The sequence below is a fragment of the Macrotis lagotis genome, chromosome 2 (genome assembly GCF_037893015.1).
Source record: "Macrotis lagotis isolate mMagLag1 chromosome 2, bilby.v1.9.chrom.fasta, whole genome shotgun sequence".
Classification (NCBI taxonomy): domain Eukaryota; kingdom Metazoa; phylum Chordata; class Mammalia; order Peramelemorphia; family Peramelidae; genus Macrotis; species Macrotis lagotis.
In genome coordinates, this window is record NC_133659.1 from 45,309,536 (window position 1) to 45,331,164 (window position 21,629).

Sequence of the window (21,629 nt, forward strand, 5' to 3'; positions counted from 1 at the left end):
ACCTGCCCTTAATTCCAGCCAACACAAAATTCAACCAAAAAATTCACATGGTCAATATTGAAATAATGAAACAAATTTTATATGCCTGTTTTACTCTGTCCATGTTTTATTGAAAGGTTCTTTTAGTAGATGCTTTCTAAAAAACTGAAAGTACTATTTCCTTTGTCATTTTAAGATAGAGGATTCTGTCCAATTTATACTATTTACAAAAAAAAAAATTAAACTCAGGCTGCAGAGAACTTAGTAACTACAAATAAGTGAATATGGTGTCTAGACTAAGGTGATTAAATGAGGCAATGGAGCATAATGAATGTTCCCACTGGATCTGGGTTCAAATCTTGCCTTAGATACTTACTAGCTGTGAGGCTGTGAAGAAACCACTGAATTTCTTGTTTCACTTTGCTCATCTATAAAATGGATCATTGATACTTTATACCTACCTCTCAAGTAGGGTAAAGATTAAATCAAATAATATGAAGCACTTTGTAAAACTTAAAAAATACCTCTATAAGATCATAGAATTATTTCTCGAAAAGGTCTTAGAGACCATAAAGTCCAATCTCTTCATTTTTCAGAGGAAGAAACTGAGGCTGGGAGAAAGTAAGTAACTTGATCTTAGAAGTTCTAGTTTAGAAGTTTAATAAAGTTCTATGTTAATAAAGTTCTAAGTTAATAAAGTTTAATAAAGTTCTATGCTCACTTAGAGCCCAAAGTAAAATTTACACATGGAAAGAAAAACCATAATATTCATTCATCTATTCCAATTTAGAGTAAATGTGCTGGAATATTATGTTCTTAATCCCACCTGGGGATAGTTGTGCAAAATTATTATAAATACTCATTACTCTGGGAATCATAAAAAGAAAGCATCAATGAAAAACATTTAAGGAAAGGTAAATGGAGGAAAAAGCAAAAGAATTTTTTTTTTACTGGAGTCGACCACAGACCCCTGGGACAGAAAAAAAAAATACTTAAGGACTTTGGGAAACATCACAAGAACAGAAAAGAGAAATGAAAGAGTAGTGATGAGAAACTGTATTTATTTTTTTCAATTACTCTTTCTGCCTAAAGGGCAGTTCAGAATTTCTTGACATCCCTTAAAGGAGAAGGACCAACAAAAAAGAAATTCTATTTTGGATCTTAATTCTCTCCAATAAGGAGTAAAAATGATAGTAACATTGGGGAGGTGACCACTCTCTTCTAGAGTTTGTGGTACAGAAAAAAGGAAGCCAAAAAGTTATCCTAGTTCTTAAGAGGGCATATATCAAATGCTTCAGAAAGTCCCATGGACTAAAATTCTAGAGAAGAGCAATAGGAGAAGCTAAATTCTAGAGACATGAAAGGAAAATACCAGTAAGGAAGAAAAGGAGGTGTTATCTGAAAAGTACATTGACACAGAGGAATCTCACCAAATCAACTCAGATTTTTAAAGAATATGTCCAGTAGGGCACAGGAGAAAGCTGAATTCAGAGATAAAATATGGTGTAAAAATGGAGTCAATAGGAAAAAAGGGAAATGGAATGGGAGAAAGAAAAAGGAGAGGGGGAATAGTCCAAGGTATTTCACATAATAAGATTTTTTTTTATTACAATGAGCTATTGCAATGATATGGAAGGGGGGAGGCAAGGGGGAATGAGGGAACCTTTGCTCTCATCAGAGATGGCTAGGAGAGGAAACAGCAAATATATTCAATGGGGTATAGACAACTGGAGTAAGAAAGAGGGGGGAGCAGGGGGAAGGGGTGGGGATGTGAATAAAGGAGGAGAGGATGGACCACGGAGGGACAGTGGTCAGATATAACACATTTTCTTTTTTACTTCTTGCAAGGGGCTGGGATTGGAAGGCCTGCCCAGGACCACAGGGCCAGGTGGATGCTGGGCCTAAGGGGTGGTAGGCGGGCTCAGGGCTTCTTGACCCCAGGACCAGGGATCTGTCTGCTGCGCCACTCTGCGACCCTACAGCAGAGTTGGAGTGAAAGGAGAAAGAAAATATAGTACATGGTAGTGGAGAAATAAGAAAGGAGGGAGTTGCGATCAGCAATGGCAATGTTGGAAAAATATGGAAGTAACTTTTGTGATGGACTTATCATAAAGAATGTGATCCACTCACGACAGAGTTGATGGTGTTGGAACAAAGACTGAAGCACATTTTTTGTTATTATTTGGGGGAGGGTGCAGGGCAAGTGGGGCTGGGTGGCCTGCCTGGGGCCACATAGCAGGGTGATCTTTGGGTGTTCTGGGCCCAGATTCGGACCCAGGTGCTCCTGGCTCAAGGGCCAATGCTCTGTCTGCCACCCAGCCACCCCTACTATTATTACTATTTTATTTTATTTTGGGTCTTTTTTTTCCCTTCTTTTTGGTTTTTGCAGGGTAGTGGGGATTGGGTGGCTTGCATGTCACATGGCTGGGTGATTATTGGGTTTACGAGGCTGGATGTGGACTCGGGTGCTCGTGGCTCCAGGGCTGGTGCTTCGTCCATTGCGCCACCTGGCCATATGTACAACTATTACTATTATTTTTTTATTTTAATTTTTTTCTCTCCCCTTTACTTTTTCGCCCAAGCAAGTCTATCTATATTCATGAGAGGAGGGTTATTTTGTTTACTTGTAAACAAGTATATTTTATTAATGTAAAAAAAAATTTGTACAAAATGAGAATAAAAAATAAATTAAAGTTGCATGAAGGATAGGATGGAATGGTCAGGAAAAAAAAAGAATATGTCCAGAAGAAAGCAAAAGTAGATAACAGAAAATCAATTTTACAATAGGGAGTTAGGAGTGGTAATGCTATTACATAAGTTCTAAAGTTCTAAATTTTCTAAATTAGTAAAGAATGAAAAGAATGAAAAAAATTTTAAAAATTAATACTTCAGAAGAAAATGAGGCTTCAAGAAATGATCAAGGCTTGAAGCAGATGAAGTAAAGATAACATAACAGAGGCAAAGGGAACTGAGCTGTTCAACTTTTGTTTTGCTTCTTTTTCTCTTTTCAAATGAGTTATTAAATGGTTAGATCAGAAGAAAGTTGTAAATATAATGTACCTATATTTTAACATAAAGTGTCTCATGATTTTTTGTGAAAAAGAGCAAGATGTAGACTAGACAAGAGGCCAATTAGAAGGAATTAGTTGAATGATTAGCATTATGTCATTAATGGTTCGGTGTCCATATAAAGTGGGTGACTCAGAGATCTGAACTTGACCCTTTGTTGTTTGTCATTTTTATCAATAATTTGGAGAAATGTATAGATGGCATGGTTATGAATTTGCTAATAGCACAAAATCAGGAGGGTTAGTTAACATGTTGCATGACAGTCAAGATATACAAAATTCTTTCTTGAAGAGGCAAGAATCTCAGGTGAATCTAATAAGAGAAAATTTAATATATATGAATATATAATTTTAGTTTGGTTCAAGACTCAAGAGAATGTAGTTATAGAGCAAATTGAAAAAATTGGGGTTTTTTAATTATATGAATCAACAATGTGATAAGACAAGTCAGAAACACTAATGGAATCTTGGGCAACCTTTAGAGAGGAGACAATATTATTATTTTATACACTGGTTTGGTCAGAACACAGCTGGAAAGCACCATTTAAGAATGGCCGATCACCTAGAGCACATGTAGAATAGGGTAGCCAGAACAGTAAAGAGTAAATAGTAAAAGCCTAGAGTTTATGCAATATAAAAATCTCTTAGATAAAGTAGGGACATTTAACCTGGGGATGAAAAAAATTTATCTTAAAGATAGTTGACTTTAAGTACTTGGAAGGTTTTCATATAGAAGGACGATTACATCTATTCTGTTTGGCCCTAGCCAGTCAAGTTAGGAGCAATGAATACAAATTGCTAAGGAGTAGATTTAGTCTAGATATAAGAGAAAACTTCCCCCAAATTATAAATATCCGAAAGTAGAATAAGCTAACTCAGACAATAGTGTTTTCTTCAGCATTGGACTTTTGGGAAAAGCCTCTAGGGTCAATTGTCAAATATGTTGTAGTGGATATTCTTATGATGTATGAGTAAAACTAAATTTCTGCTAATGGTTCCTTCCAAATTGAATTTTTGTAATTCTATGATTATATAGAAGCATCATGTAGTAAAAAAAGCACTTATGAATCAGAAAACCTAAGATCTAATCTCATCTTTGCTATTTATTAACCTAACCTAAGGTAAAATGAGTCTCAATTTCTTTGTGCCTCAATTTCTTCATCAATAAAGTGACATTGGCTATTCCTGGGGTTGTTATGAAGATCAAATGAAATAACATGTACTGAAACATTGAAAATTAAAATAGGCATACTCCATTTCACATCTTTAATTGGTTCCAAGAAAATATATGGTTTTAGGTAAATGATGTTTCTGGAGACAGTTCTATAGCAATTCTATAAATGAAATATTTTTGAACCAAAATTCAGATTATTAAAAAGCCAAGAAATATTTGCTTTTTAAAAGGGATCTGAGGTCTGAGGTTTTTATAAGGTTATAGTAGATAGGAGGCCTTAGAATAGCATAGCATAAGGACTGGGGAGAGCATTTTGAATATTTTAAAGTCATATGGAGACATGATTAATCATCAACTGGACCCCTTGAAGATACTGAAATTTGAGGGGGGGGGGTAAAGGGAAGAATTACTTTTTATTTACTAAAGTCCCCTAATTTCTAGTCTGGGACTATCACTCTATCAATCAGGAAGGGTGGGTTTGGTTTCTTGGTTTGGCTCAAATTAAGCCACAGGCTCCATTCTTTCAGAGTCCTTCATTCTAGCAACCACAATCCCTTTTCACTTATCCCCACTCCCATCAAGCCAATTACTTTAGTTTCTCAGGTGGTTCCACTTAGCTACAAACTATCTCAAAAGATATAGCTAGAGATTACAGCTCTTGACTGAATCTGGGTACCGCTTCATGAGGAGAACATTTCCCATAAACTGCCTATATATTCTAGAAGGGGGGAGGTAGGAAAGGAGGGATGCCTCTTCTCAAAACAATGTAAAAGGACTCTGCCCAACTGCCTGTACATAGAAAGGAAAGAAAATTGTTTCTTTTTCTCTTTGGTTTTTCATGTGACCCAGAGGCTATATAGCATAATAGGAAAGATTATAGGATTCAGAATCAGAAGACTTGAGTTCAAATTTTACCTCAGATATTTAATAATTGTGTGACTATGGGCAAGTCCCTTAATCTCTCAGTCTGTTTCTGCCCAGTGGGGGTACTATTTGCAAAGTGATATATAAATGTGAATTATTATTTACTTGAAGTCCTTCTGTAGTGATTAGAACTACTAATACTAACAGCAAAACATTAATTCATTCTTTCTATGAAATGCTTCCTATCTGTACCATAGTTAAAAAGCTGCTAGAGTAACAAACTCAAATGGCACTAGGGTTGAGCTGAGCTCCTAAGGACATTATATTGGAGAACCCAACTTTAGGATGAGTCTTACTGATAATGTTTTAATGAAATCCCAAAGTGGCATTGCTCATGTAGGAGGCAGGATATACCTATAAAGAACTAGGTAGGGGGCAGCTAGGTGATGCAGTGGATGGAGTACTAGCCCTGGAGTCAGGAGGACCTGAGTTCAAACCCAGCCTCAGACACTTAATAATTGCCTAGCTGTGTGACCTTGGGCAAGTCACTTAACCCCATTGCCTTAAATAAAATATAAAAAAAGAACTAGGTAAATCTGACTAAATTAAAACAAGTCAAATTTTTTATAGAAATAAAATGCTTATTTGTAGACTAAATTCCAGAGTTATGATCTAAAGAACACAATTTTCCTTATTCTTTAATACTAATAGGTGGCTGTTACTTGTAATATTTTACTTTGCAACTCTTTTTTTTATCAAATAACTTTCTTAGGGTAGAAATCTATACAGAGATAAAAATAAATTAACTTAGCTAGTAAACGTTTAAAAAATTATTTGTTTATAGGGTAGATCAAGATTAGTTATTCCTACCAAATGATTCTAGATCACCAAATACTCCAGCAGTTCAGGAAATTTGGAAGTTTCAAGTCTTTATATATTTAGTACCATGAAACCATTAATAAGCAGCCCTAATGGATGAAGCAAAAATGCATGAAACATATGTCTACTGTAGGTCCAGGCAAAGAATCATTGGGAAACCTTGACCATCAATAACCTAGAACACTGGGAAGAAAATAGAAGATAATGATGTATAAAGAATTTTGAATTTCTGAACCATGGCTTAAAAAGATATGTCCTGGGCCATGAACAGATCATATCTAAACAATCTTGCAAAACTGTATTTTGCCTTTTACCTTGCAAATCTACTCAGAGACTTTAAAATGAAAAGACAAAAATGAGGAAAAAATACTTAAGAATACCTATCAATTAGATAGTATAAAAAGTAGTCATAATATAGGTAAAATGATAGCATTTGTAGAACCTAGAAATTCATGAGTGACAAAATTTGAAAAAAAAAAGGAATCAACAATAAAGTATATCATGACATCAGATGCCAATTCACAAATGCATAAAGAATAGGTAGCAAATAAGGTAAAATAGAGAGTCTAACACAAGTAAATTCATATATCTGATATTTGATGGGATGAGATTTGTGATTGACATGACTTTGGAAGTACATAATTTATTAAAAAGTACAGGACAAACAGAAGGTAGTGATAGGACTATATATGATGAGGAAACCAAGACTCAGAGAGGTTATGTCTTGATAAAAGTCATAAAGGTTGTATCAGAAGAAGGAATTGATACCAGCGCCAATGTTCCATTTTGCTACATTGTCTTATATGTTCAAGTAGCCTATTTGCCAAGAACCAATAATTTATTGGCTTGTTGTATCTATAGTTTCAAAAGGTGGAAGAAACAATGAAGGAAATATTTGATTCTTACCAACAGAAAGGAACATATTGCTCAAGCAGAAATGATGGGAACCTTGAGGAATGACATCTCCATTTTTGATTGTACAATAGCAAAAAGCAAAATCAAGTATATAGTCTCAAAAACAACCTATATTTTAACCAGGATCCCAGATGAAGTCACGCCAGGAAGGTTGGGGAAATCTCATAAATAAAATTTTAAAGAAAGAAAAACAATTCCAGAGGAAAAAAATGAGGAAAGTTGTCTAAAGAGACTGATGTGAATGAATATCAACTATCTCAGGTTTTAAAAAAAGACACGCACAGAAGATGGAAGCAAGGGCAAATAACAGCAAGATAAATACAAAATATGGAATAGTCATATAAAATCAGTGCCTGTTAGTCAATCAAGGGCTAATGGGTCTGCCTGCCATTAATCTCTTCCTACTCCAATCCATCCTCCATTCAACCACTAAAGCAAACCATTGAAATAATCCAGACATGAGATGATAAGGGTGGCAGTGTTAGAGGAGAGATTCAAGAGGAGATGAAAAGGTTAAGTTCACAGGCTTTGACAACAGTTTGGATAGTGGAGATAAGAAGTGGTAAGGATTCCAGGAAGACTCCCAGGCTGTAGGCCCAAGGAACTGGGAGATTGGTGTGGCTCTTTACAATAATAGGGAAGAGGTAAGGAGAGTTGGAGCAAAAGATAACGAGATCCGTTTTGGATTTGGTTAATTTAAGATGACCTCCAGACATTCACTTCTGGATATCTGAAAAGCTATTGGAGATGCCAAATTTGAAGTGAGCATAGAGTAATTAAATCCAAGGGAGTTGATTGGATCATCAATCGAAGTAGCATAGAGGGAGAAAAAAAGAAGTCCCAAGACAGATCTCTGCTACCAAGATCATGTTAACTTCTTGGGTGCTACATCACATATTGAGTTCGCAGTCTACTCAAACTCTTGGATCTTTTTCAAAACAATTGCTTCCCTTTTACACTTGTAAAACTGATAAGCTCACAAGATTTTATATTTATACCTATTAAATTTAATCAACTAATGAAGATTCATCAAAAAAAAGTGATCACCAACCCATTTCTGATGTTTCAGGTGGACATAAGAAGAATCCTGGAAAGTATGCAATGATTACAAAGACTTGGGGGCAAGAAACTAAGACATAAATAAATAGGCTGTTTTTCTCACTGATTCCCATTGAAGGCAACTGATTGGGAGATATAAACAGGTGATGGTGTTTGAGAATAGAATTTGAGTTTCTGGATTGTGGCTTAAAAGTATAGACATGACAGGCTCTTAGTCAAAGATGGATTGCCCCTAATAAGAACTGATTAGATTGTCTTTAGCTGATGTCTTATAAATTTAATCAAAAGAGGTAAATATGAAAAAGGATGGAAAAGAAGGAAAACAAGAGAAATTAGGGGAAAATGGCTGTTCAGATACCTAGAAAAAAATAATCAAGAAAGGAATCAACAAGACTCAAAGACTTAAATGTTTATATACAAATGCATGAAGTTTAAGCATTAAGAGGAAATAGATATCCTTTAAAAAGGTCAAAAGTGGACTTCCAGCCAAGATGGCGGAGAGAAGACAAGCACAGTTCTAAAGTTTCCTGATCTCTTCCCCATCTATCACATGAAACAAACCTCTTAAAAGAAATCCGAACCAGGAAACCCAGAAAGAAAAGCCAGGTACCGGCAAGTGAGTCTGAGCTCCCAGGGAAGATCAGCCAGACCAACAGCTGAATTGGAACCGGGAGTCTGAGCCTGAGAGCCGGACCTGCTGGATCAGCGGTGGGGCTGGACGAAGGGGGCTTGGGTCCGCGGGGAAGCAGAAGCGCTGGTGTTGGTGCTTGCCCCCTGGAGCTTGGGGAAGGGGCTGCGGGGAGAGGTCGGGTGCAGGAGAGCTGCCAACACCATCCCTGGGCTCCTCAGGTCTGAGAAACTCTGAGCCCACGCCTCCATTGCACTGAGGCCTACTCCCCAAAAAATGCAAATTATTTCTGCCCCAGGCCCAGGTGTGTGAGCAAAAGAACCAGCCCAGCTGAGGAATCACCTCAGGCCAGGGTAAAGCCCACCATTGAGTGAAGGCAAAAGAATTCAATAGCTCCAATTCCCTCCCTCAAGCAAAGGGAGAAGGCCTCAACCAAGGTCACAGACACTCCAGAGAGGGCAACCAGCACCTCCTACTGGCCAGCCAGAGAAACTGCACTCAGTAAAGCCTTTAGAGATCCCAAGCCCAGGTGAACCAACCCCCCCCCCCCCCCCCCCCCAACCCCAACCCAGAGAGACCTGGAACATCTGAGGAGAATACAATCTGGTCTCCAGCACAGAAAGACTTCCTTGAAGAAATAAGGAAAGAGTTTAAAAATCAACTGGAAAATAAATGAGCAAATGCAAAAAGAAATTAATTCTCTCAAAACCTCAACTGGTCAAATGGAAAGCTCTTTCAAAAGTAGAATCGACCAATTGGAAAAGGTTAATGAAGAAAACTCCCCCCCCCCCCAAAAAATAATGGAGTCTACAGAAACTAATGACTCCACGAGACAGCAAGAGTCAGTTAAACAAAATAAAAAAATAAAAAAATAGAAGCAAATGTGAAATACCTCATCAACAAAACCACTGACCTCAAGAATAGATCAAGGAGGGGAAACCTGAAAATTATAGGACTTCCTGAAAACATTGAAGAGAAAAAAAGCCTGGACTTAATATTACAGGATCTAGTGATAGAAAACTGCCCTGACATCATGGAATCGGAGGGCAAAGTAGTTATTGAAAGAGTACATCGATCCCCACCAGAAAAAGATCCTAAAAGGAAAACACCAAGGAATGTTGTGGCCAAACTCCAGAACTATCAGATAAAAGAGAAAATCCTGCAAGCAGCCAGAAAGAAACAATTTAAATATCAAGGAGCCACAGTAAGGATCACGAAGGACCTGGCTGCATCAACTTTAAGGGATCGAAGGGCCTGGAACGAGATATTTCGAAAAGCATGGGAGCTTGGAATGCAGCCAAGAATTTACTTTCCTGCAAAGCTGAGCCTTCTCTTCCAGGGGGAAAAAGATGGACATTTAACGAAATGGAAGAATTCCAAAAATTTCTGATGAAAAGACCAGAGCTAAACAGAAAATTTGGATATCAAACAGGAGGTTCAAGAGACACATGAAAAGGTAAAAAAAGGGGGGGAGGGGCGGTAAAAGGAAAAAAATGCAATCCAGCAAGTTGAAACTGGCTATATCCCAGCATGGGGGGGTGGGGTAGAGACTCTCATAAATCCTGAGAATTGTAACTCTAACAGAGAGAATATACCTAGCCAGAAATGCTGGACATCCATGACCTATCCATGAGACTGATATCTAATGGGATGTAACTGGCTTTAACTCCACTGGGGAGAAAGACTCTAATAACTCTCAGGAATTTGGACTCTATTCAACAGATATACTGAACTAGAAGGGACAGACACTCAAAATTTTCTATGACTTGGATAGAATGATCTAAAAAAAAAATACACTACCTCCCTAAAAAGGGGGACAGGAAAGAGACGGGAGGAGGGAGGGGATTGAATGGGACAAATCTCATTATACTAAGAGGTACAAAAAACCTATGGTAATAGAGGGGAAGAAGGGAGTAGAGGGGAAACACCTGGATCTTCTTCTCATCAGACTTGGCTTAAAGTCAACCTACACATACTCAGTTAACTTATAAAACATCTAACCTCTCAAGAAGTAAAAGGGGAATAGGGGAGGGGGGACAGAGAAAGGGAAGGGGAGTGGAGGAAATAAGGGGAAATAACAAAAGGAAGGGAAGGGAACAGGGAAAGGGGAAAGAAAGGGGAGGGAGTGATATAAGAGGGCAAACACACTGAAGGGGGTGGTATTCAAAAACAAAATACTGGGGAATATGGATAAAAGGGGGGGAAAGGGGGAAAAATACAAACAGAGGGAAGATAGCACAGAGGGCAATAAAGAATTAGTAATCATAACCTTGAATGGGAATGGGATGAATTCTCCCTTAAAACGTAAGCAAATAGCAGAGTGGATTAAAAACCAGAATGTTACAATATGCTGCTTACAAGAAACTCATTTGAAGCAGAGAGATACATATAGAATAAAGGTAAAAGGTTGGAGCAAAATATATTTTGCTTCAGCTGAAGTAAAAAAAGCAGGGGTAGCAATCCTTATCTCAGACAAAGCAGCAGCAAAAATAGATAGTGTTAAAAGAGATAAGGAAGGAAACTTTATCCTCCTAAAAGGTACCATAGACAATAAAGTCACTTCAATATTGAATATATATGCACCCAGTGGGACAGCACCCAAATTCTTAGAGGAGAAGCTGAAAGAATTACAGGAAGACATAGACAGCAAAACTCTACTAGTAGGAGACCTCAACCTCCCGCTATCAGATCTAGATAAATCAAATCATAAAACAAAGAAGAAAGAAATTAGGGAGGTAAATAGATTGTTAGAAAAATTAGATATGGTAGACTTATGGAGGAAACTGAATGGGGATAGGAAGGAATATACCTTTTTCTCTGCAGTACATGGAACTTATACAAAAATTGACCATGTACTAGGACATAAAAACCTAATGATCAACTGCAGAAAGCCAGAAATAGTGAATACATCTTTTCTCAGATCACAATGCAATAAAAGTCATATGCAATACTGGGCCAAGGAGATATAGACCCAGAGCAAATTGGAAACTGAATAACCTCATCTTAAAAAATGAGTGGACCAAAAAACAAATTATAGCAAGAATTAACCATTTTATCCTAGATAATGATAATAATGAAACAACATACCAAAACCTATGGGATTCATTCAAAGCAATTCTCAGGGGATATATTATAGCTCTAAATGCTTATATGAATAAATTGGAGAAAGAGGAAATCAATGAACTAAACATGCAACTAAAAAAATTAGAGAAAGAACAAATCAAAAATCCTCAAATACCAAATTGGAAATTTTAAAAATCAAAGGAGAAATTAATAAAATTGAAAGCAAAAAAACTATTGAATTAATAAATAAAACCAAAAATTGGTATCATGAAAAAAACCAATAAAATTGATAAACCTCTGGTCAATTTGATTAAAAAAAAGAAAGAAGAAAACCAAATTGCTAGTATTATAAATGAAAAAGGTGAACTCACCACCAATGAGGAGGAAATTAAAGTAATAATTATTTTATTTATTATATTTACTTATATTTATATTATATTTATTATTTATTATTATAAAGTAATAAATTATTTTGCCCAACTTTATGCCAATAAATTTGATAATCTAAGTGAAATGGATGAATATTTACAAAAATATAAGTTGCCCAGGTTAAATGAAGAAGAGATTAAATACCTGAACAACCCTATCTCAGAAAAAGAAATTCAACAAGCCATTAGTGAACTCCCTAAAAAAAAATCTCCAGGGCCTGATAGATTCACAAGTGAATTCTACCAAACATTTAAGGAACAATTGGTTCCAATCCTATATAAACTCTTTGGAAAAATAGGGAAAGATGGAACTCTGCCTAACTCTTTCTATGAAACCAATATGGTACTGCTACCTAAACCAGGAAGAGTTAAAACAGAGAAAGAAAATTATAGACCTATTTCCCTCATGAATATAGATGCAAAAATCCTAAATAAAATCTTAGCAAAATGACTACAACAAGTCATCACTAGGATAATACATTATGATCAAGTAGGATTTATTCCAGGAATGCAGGGTTGGTTCAATATTAGGAAAACAGTTAGTATACTCAATTATATCAATAACAAACCTATCAGAAACCATATGATCATATGAATAGATGCTGAAAAAGCTTTTGACAAAATACAGCATCCATTCCTATTAAAAATACTAGAGAGTGTAGGAATAAATGGACTGTTCCTTAAAATAATTAGCAGTATCTATCTGAAACCATCAACAAGCATTATACTCAATGGGGAAAGGCTAGAGGCATTCCCAATAAGATCAGGGGTTAAACAAGGGTGCCCATTATCACCACTACTATTCAATATTGTATTAGAAAATGTTAGCATCAGCAATTAGAGAAGAAAAAGAAATTAAAGGAATTAGAATTGGGAAGGAAGAGACAAAACTCTCACTATTCTCAGATGACATGATGGTCTACCTAGAGAATCCCAAGAAATCATCTAAAAAAACTACTGGAAACAATTAGCAATTTCAGCAAAGTTGCAGGTTATAAAATAAACCCCCTAAATCCTCAACTTTCCTATATATGACTAGCAAGAAAAAGCAGGAAGAGCTAGAAAGAGAAATCCCATTCAAAGTAACCTCAGACAGTGTAAAATACTTGGGAGTCTATTTGCCAAGACAGACTCAGAATCCTTTTGAAAACAATTATAAAACACTTCTCACACAAATTAAATCAGCAAATGGGCAAATATCAACTGCTCATGGATAGGTAGAGCTAATATAATAAAAATGACAATTCTACCAAAACTAAACTATCTCTTTAGCGCCCTACCAATCAAAATTCCAAAAAATTACTTTAATGAGCTAGAAAAAATTGTAAGTAAATTCATATGGAGAAATAAGGTCAAGAATTGCCAGGAGCTTAATGAAAAAAAAATGCAAACGAAGGTGGCTTAGCACTAACCGCTCTAAAATTATATTATAAAGCATCAGTCATCAAAACTGTTTGGTATTGGCTAAGAAATAGAGTGGTGGACCAGTGGAATAGACTAGGTGTAAAAGCAGGAGAGGATTATAGTAATCTGCTGTTTGATAAACCCAAAGAGTCAGGCCACCTGGATAAAAACTCCCTCTTTGATAAAAACTGCTGGGATAATTGGAAGTTAGTATGGAAGAAACTTAGATTAGACCAACACCTCACACCCTTAACCAAGATAAGATCCAAATGGTTACAGGACATAGACATAAAAAACAATACTATAAGCAAATCAGAAGATCAAGGACTAGTCTACCTGTCAGATCTATGGAAAGGGGAACAGTTTATGACTAAGGAAGAGTTGGAGAACATCACTAAAAACCAATTAGATGATTTCGATTACATTAAATTAAAAAGGTTTTGCACAGATAAAACCAATATAATCAAGATCAAAAGAAAAGTAGTAAATTGGGAAACAATCTTTACAACTAATGATTCTGACAAAGGACTCATTTCTAAAATATACAGAGAACTGAGTCATATTTTTAAAACAAAAAGCCATTCCCCAATTGACAAATGGTCAAAGGATATGCAAAGGCAATTTACAGATGAGGAGATCAAAGCAATCCATAGCCATATGAAAAAATGCTCTAAATCATTAATTATTAGAGAAATGCAAATTAAAGCTTCACTGAGGTACCACCTCACACCTCTCAGATTGGCCAGTATGACCAGGAAGGATAATGATCATTGTTGGAAAGGATGTGGGAAATCTGGGACACTATTACACTGTTGGTGGAGCTGTGAACTCATCCAACCCTTCTGGAGAGCCATTTGGAACTATGCCCAAAGGGCAACAAAAATGTGCATACCCTTTGACCCAGCAATACCACTACTGGGTCTATACCCTGAAGAGATGAGGAAAAAGGGTAAAAACATTACTTGTACAAAAATATTTATAGCAGCCCTGTTTGTGGTGGCAAAGAATTGGAAATCCAGTAAATGTCCTTCAATTGGGGAATGGCTTAGCAAACTGTGGTATATGTATGTCATAGAACACTATTGTTCTATTAGAAACCAGGAGGGATGGGATTTCAGGGAAACCTGGAGGGATTTGCATGAACTGATGCTGAGTGAGATGAGCAGAACCAGAAAAACACTGTACACCCTAACAACAACATGGGAGTGATGTTCAACCTTGAAGGACCTGCTCATTCCATCAGCGCAACGATTGGGAACAATTTTTGGCTGTCTGCAAAGGAGAGTACCATCTATATCCAGATAAGGAGCTGTGGAGTTTGAACAAAGTACAAGGACTATTCCCTTTAATTCAGAAAAAAAAAAACCCAGATGTCTTATGGTTTGATCTGGTTACCTCTGAGAATTCTGTTCTCTTTAAGAATATGATTTCTCTCTCATCACACCCAATTTGGATCGAGGTACAACATGGAAACAAAGTAAAGACTGACAGAGTGCTATCTGTGGGGTGGGGGTGGGGGGAGGGAAGCAAGATGGGGGAAAACTGTAAAACTCAAATAATATCTTTAATAAAAATTAAAAAAAAATAAAAATGAAAATAAAAAAAGGTCAAAAGTGATACTTCATAGTATCATTTAGCCTTCATATGAAATGAGATCCATGGCCAGAATGTAGCTCTGGAGAGTATACCTTATTCAAAAGAAATAAAATAAGTAAAAGAGGTAGAGTTTGATAGTATTATATATATATGAACAAGGTATATTCACTAAAGAGGTCCAAGACTTAGGAGGAGAAGGCACACTACAAAACTTTTTATAAATTATCTTACTATTCTTGTGGGAAAGACTGAGTTGTGGGTTAGCTAATAACATAATTCAGAACTGATTGAATAGTTAAGACTTAGTCATCAGGAATGATGTGATATCAAGTTGAAAGTTAGGTGTCATGTGAATTCATGATTGACCATGTGCTTTTAAACATTTTTATCAGTAACTTGGGTGAAGGTTAGATAAGACAGCATGCTTATCAAATCTGCAGATCACACAATGAATCAAAAGTGTGGCATCTAATGTGATCTTGAAATAACGGGATCAAGAGAGACTTAGTGAGCAGGACTCAGGGATAAGATGAACCTCTTGTATCCTGATTAGGTCAGACTTCAATTGGAACATTTTTGGAAATACACAAATGAGCTAGAGAGTATCCAAGGGAAATCATATTTTATGAAATTGGACTGAAGTTACTAGGGATAGTAAGTTTAGGGAATAGAAGTCTTGGGAATTAAATGATGTCTTCTAATTAAAGGGCTGTCAAAGGACAATTCCTTAGAATTAGACTTATCCTGATTATATTCATAGGGATTCCCTTCCATTTGGATACGAAATCTTGTTCACTCTTCACAAAACATTAGTGACTCGCCCCCTTCTCTCTACTCACACAACCATCACCCTCTTTCAGGGTCTCATGACCCCTCATATAGACTGTTATAATAGCCTCTTAATGGCCTTACATTTCTCTTTGCTTAAATAGATTCTAAGACAGTTGCTAAAATATGGAAGGAAATTGTGGAAGGGATTTATCTCTCCCAATGGGAGATTCAGTGTCCATTAAAGCATATATTTAGTGCCTACTATATCCAAAGCACTGGAGAGGAAAAATAGAAAAGTGAAGGTCCTTTCAAGGAGCTCACATTTTTTTTTTTTAGTCTTTTGCAAGGCAAACGGGGTTAAGTGGCTTGCCCAAGGCCGCACAGCTAGGTAATTATTAAGTGTCTGAGACCGGATTTGAACCCAGGTACTCCTGACTCCAGGGCCAGTGCTTTATCCACTGCACCACCTAGCCACCCCAGGAGCTCACATTCTAATGAGGTGGATAGCATATAGAGGTTTCAGCTGAAGAGCAGATGGAAAGGGCCAGTGGTTCTTAGGGTAAAGCATCAAGGAAGGTAGTTATCATCTTCCTGGTATAATTTCCAATGATAAAAACCACATCCATTTCTGATGTTGAATCATTTGATAGTGCCAGGTACTTTGGAAGCAAGGATTTCATAAGTTTCCACAATTAAAGGCTGACAATGATCTCTTAATCACTAAATACACTAACTTTTCTCTACAATCATACCTTTTGAACTCTTTACAGTTCCTGATATGCTCACTCTCTTCTTCTGGATATTCTTTCCTCCGTGGGTTTTCACAAAACTACATTTCAGGTGTTCCTCCAACCTATCTAACTACTTCTCAATGGTTTTTTAAGATCATCACTCTCTAAACATGAGTATACCTAGGGTCCTGTCCTTGATTCTATACTCTTCTTTCTTTACATTCTCTCAATGAGTCATCTCAACAAATTCAGGTAGTTCAATTATTATCTCTCTATAAACATCTCCCAAGTCTACACATGCAGCTCTCATCTCTCTCCTGAATATCAGTCTTTTATTGCTAATTGCCCATCAAACATCTCCATCTACATGTACTATAGGACTTATCAGGTACAAAACAGAACTCATTATCTTTTCCCTAAATTTAACCTTCCTCCTAACTTCCCTATTTCTGTCAAGAGTACTGTAATATTAACTTACTCACCATTACAACCTCTAAGTCATCCTTGATTCTTTATTCTCTTACTACTAAATCCATTTCCCACAGTAATAACCTATCAAATCTTGTTCACTCTTTCTCCACAAAATCATTTGTGACCCAACCCCTTCTCTTCATTCACACACCTATCACCCTCTTTCAAGGTCTCATAACCCCTCATATAGACCATTATAATAGCCTCCTAATTGCCTTAGATTTCTTTGCTTAAATAGATTCCAAGCCAGTTACTACAATAATCTCCCTAAAAGCACATTATATAACCACATCACTACCCTGGTCAATAAGCTCCAGTGGTTCCCTATTACCCCAGAATAAAAATGCAATCCTTTTTTTTTTTGATCATTTAAAATACATCTTTAGAGATTTGTCTGACATTATTCCCATTGTAGCTATTCCTTGAATAGGGCAATCACCCATATTCAGTTGTCCATGCTTCTCCCTCCTTACATATGACACTTGGAATATCTAGCTCCCTTCAAGGTTCATTTCTGGTGTATCCAGCTACACAAGGTCTTTTTGATCTCTCTAGTTGCTAATCATTGCTGCCCTCATGCTCCTTAATCAATGTCTTTCCAGTTGGTAGAATCTTTCAGAATTTGTACTTTGCTAGGAGGGCTTCAAAGGGTTTCAAGGGCTCAGTCATCTCCATGCCAGAGTGAGGAATCAGAAACCTTTAGTGGATACATTCAGTCCATGCTTCCCATGCTGCCCCCTTTCTCAAAAGCTATGATCTTCAACTTCAGGTTTTTCCTAACCACCAATGCAGCAAAAAGAAAATGTTCAATGTGCATTTGGTGTAAATCTTTCTGAGGGAAAACTGTAAGCTGCCTAAACAGAATCACAGATCATAAGGGAGACAAGAGCAAATAGAAATACCTAACAACTTCTGTCAGACTTCACAGGTATCCTTAGATAGTAGGCTGTCCACTTCAAGTTTCTGCTTCAACTTCAAGAAAGATGGAGGCTTACACCTTCTGCCCATTTACTATCACACAGAGATTAAGTCCCATGTTCTTTCAGTTATATAACTTCTCAATTCGCTGAGAATCCATTCTCTACTCTACCAATCATTTTAAAGTAAAGTTTGCTCAGAACTCCAAGTTTCAGTTACAATAACCATCAACCCTTTCTGAATCTAATAGAGCATTGGGTTGCCTTAATTGGGGATATTAGATATAATACTTGATCAATTAAGAAAGCAGTAAACTAAAAGGCTATATTTGGGAGTTATCAACATTCCCCAAGCCCAATGTTGGCTGCAGAATTCAGCCAATAATCCTTTGCTCCACAGTCCAAGTAGTCCCCCTAGAAGATAGAATGGCATACCAATTCTGTTAACCACATCCTTTTTTATTTCTTCTGGGGATGTGGACCCAAAAAGCACATCTTTTTGTTGTTGTTCAGTTGTTTCAGTCATGTCTGATTCTTTGTGACCCTATTTTGGATTTTCTCAGAAAAGATACTGGGATGGTTTGCCATTTCCTTCTCTAGCTCATTTGACAAAGGAAGAAACTGAGATTAATGAGGAAATGAGGAAAAAGGACTAAGTGATTTGCCTAGGGTCACATAGCTAATGTCTAGGGCCACGTTTAATCAGGTCTTCTTGACTCTTCCTATCTACTGTACTACTTAGCATTTCTTGTACACTATAATCCAGCATTTCAAGATTATCTGGCTCCTGACCTACTTCTGTAGCCATGTTTCCTGCATTGCCTTATTTATTGTTTTGCTTTTTTTATGATTCAATTTTGTTTATGACTCTATTCTCCTAGCTGCTCCTATGATTTCTCTCCCCAATTCCCATCTTTGCCTCACCTGGTTTCAACTTCATATAACAAGATGCTCCTCTCAGGATCAACTCATCCCTTCTAAACTCACCACCATGCTGCTAACTCAAGCCTTGACTGACACCACCTCCCTTTGCCTCTCCCTTTTGACTGGAAGGCAGGAGAATGGAACACCAAAACCCCTCCTAGCACCTTCCATTATAGCAGGCAGAAATCTCAGCCCCCTGCATATTTGCATCCATATCTGCTGCTTTGCCAAGTTTCAATTCCATGGAAGAGGATTCTCTTTGGTCCCCCACCCCCACCCCTTTTGAGCCCCTCTTTATGAGCTGCCTTCCCCTACCCAAGTTCCTTGAGGGGAGAGCCTGTCTTTCCATTCATCAATATCCAATTATATCCAGGGCCTGGGTACAAACTAGGTGATCAATAAATGATTATTGGACAGGATTGGATTTCAATACATGGATGGCCTATCCAGTCCTTGATCACTGCTATCTTCAGTTATCACAGATCCAACTTAATTTATAACTATGTCTCATAGAATTTCCTCAGTGATCCAAAGTTCCTGCAGCTACACTAGGTCTAGCAGCAGCTGCAGTGGATAACTACTCATCCTTAGCCTGCCTAAAGGTAAAGAATTCAGCTCCAGTAGGGACAAAGACAAAAAAAAGGCTCAATGGGTCCTAATGTAAGTGCTAGAGGTAAACTTCACCTTCTCAAATTAGCTGGAATCTACCTCTCTGTGAGTGGCATACTTCCCAGTAAAATGCAAACTTCTGAAGGTCAGGGGTTATTTGCTTTTGGTTTGTTTGTTTTGTATCCATAGTGCCTAGGATTGCATAATTAATTAATTATTTAAAGAACAGAAAAATATTTTAAATAGGTTGATTAATGTTCAAAATTCTTCAAATGTTCTTAGATGGTTAACCACTTAAATGTTTGATCACAAAAACCCATCAAGGAGACATTTATTCTCTGGGTTGCAGTATTATACCTAGAGCAATCCCATTTCCTATGGTACATGCCAGGCAGTTTAACCAGGGACTAAGTCCAGTCCATGGCAGAAGGAGACCATTTCCATCCTTATCTGAAGGAAATTTTAGGAAAGGAAAAAAAAAGGGAAGGGGAAGGAAAAGGAAGGAAAGGGAGGAGACACAAGGGAAGGGGAGGGAAGGAAGGGAAAGGGAGGAGTAGGGAGGGAATAGGGAAATGGGAAGGGAAGGGAGAGGAAAAGTGTAAGGGCAAAAGGAGCACTGAAAGGAAAGGAAAGGACAACAAATCATTTCATTGAACACAGTTCTACATGACTTAAAAAATACTTGCCTTATAAATCCAGCTGAAATAAATTTACTGACAACATCTATTGAAATGGTATTTAACTTATAGTTCCATGATCCTTCAGGTACATAAAAAACATGAAGTTCCACCAACTAAATAAATTGAGAATAGTTTATCAGATAATGGTATTTTAAGCCTTGAAATAATACTTGAAATTACATTGAAATAAAACAAATACCAATGTTAAAGAATTGGGATTTTATTAAAAATATGATGCAAAGATGTAATTTTTCAAACACATATGCACCTTGAGCTAAATGGAAATAAAGAACTTAAAAATGTCCTTTACAAAAAGGAATTTTAACTATATGCAGTAATGACAATCTCCAACTCTCAAATGGTACATTCTACAACAATTAACCTACTTTATTGTTTCAGAAGTTGGACCACATTTATTCAAATTAATAAAGCTACATCAGAGATTGGGCTTACTATATCCACACATAACAGTTAATTTAACTTAATACCTGAAATGAAACTATACTTTGGCTAAATTATGGGTTGAAAAATCTCTAGCACAAGGAACTCTCAAGGGGTACATGGATAGATTTCAAAGGGTCTGCAAATTTTAAAAAATAGTATCTTGCTGAGTGTATTCCAACATAATCTGTTTCCTATGCAATCCTATGAATTTCCTTTTATGCAGTTAGTAACATTATTCTGAGAAGTTTGTAGGCTGTACCAGATTACCAAAGGAGTCCAGGACACCCAAAAAATTAAGAATGCCTGCCCTAAAGGATTGAGTTGGGTTGAAAATTTAAGCAACATTGATGACATTGTTTCTATGGGCAAATAGGTTCTCTGAACTGATATGACTAATAAATCACTGATTTAATAATCACTCAAGAAGAACAGAAAATTTAATATTTCTATAAACCTGTATCAGTCTTGATTTTGAGTATGTGAAAAAGAGTACATAGAAGAATTCAGAGTAGTGTTTCTGGGACAATTCTTCTTCTCCAGGGCACTAGAGGGAGCCCATTTTCATCCCTGAACTGCAAATGGGGGTGTTTTAAAAGTTAGGTGATACCTTTTCATACTGCTACTTATGACTGCATTTCTATTGTTTTTTTGTTTTGATATATATATATATATATATATATATATATTTTACATATATTATTAAAACATATATAGTAACTATATATACTATGCTATCCTGTGAACAGAGAAGATATTAAAATTACTACAAACAAAATAATTATTCTTTAAAAAAGAAAGTCAAATAGCAGAACTACTTATATACCAAATATTGAAACATTTTAAACATTTTAAAAAATTATTACCTAATTACTAAAATTTTTCAAAACCTTAAAATTTTGATTTGTACATAATTAAATATTTTTCTGATAGCACTTGTTATTATTATCCCTGAGATAAAACCATACTAAATGAAATAAATATGTGACATAAATACTATTTCTTTAATATTTGATGACATACTGTGG

General features: G+C 36.5%; 1 protein-coding gene across 6 annotated transcripts in view; it reads right to left on the reverse strand.

The window, feature by feature from the left end:
* SPATA1 (spermatogenesis associated 1) overlaps positions 1 to 21,629 on the reverse strand; it is an 84,041-nt gene that overhangs the window by 56,346 nt on the left and 6,066 nt on the right. For all 6 annotated transcript variants that reach the window (XM_074221796.1, XM_074221794.1, XM_074221793.1 and 3 more), the window contains exon 3: positions 20,167 to 20,273. In XM_074221796.1, coding sequence (XP_074077897.1) covers positions 20,167 to 20,273 — 107 coding nt within the window. The remainder of the gene's footprint in view (positions 1 to 20,166; positions 20,274 to 21,629) is intronic.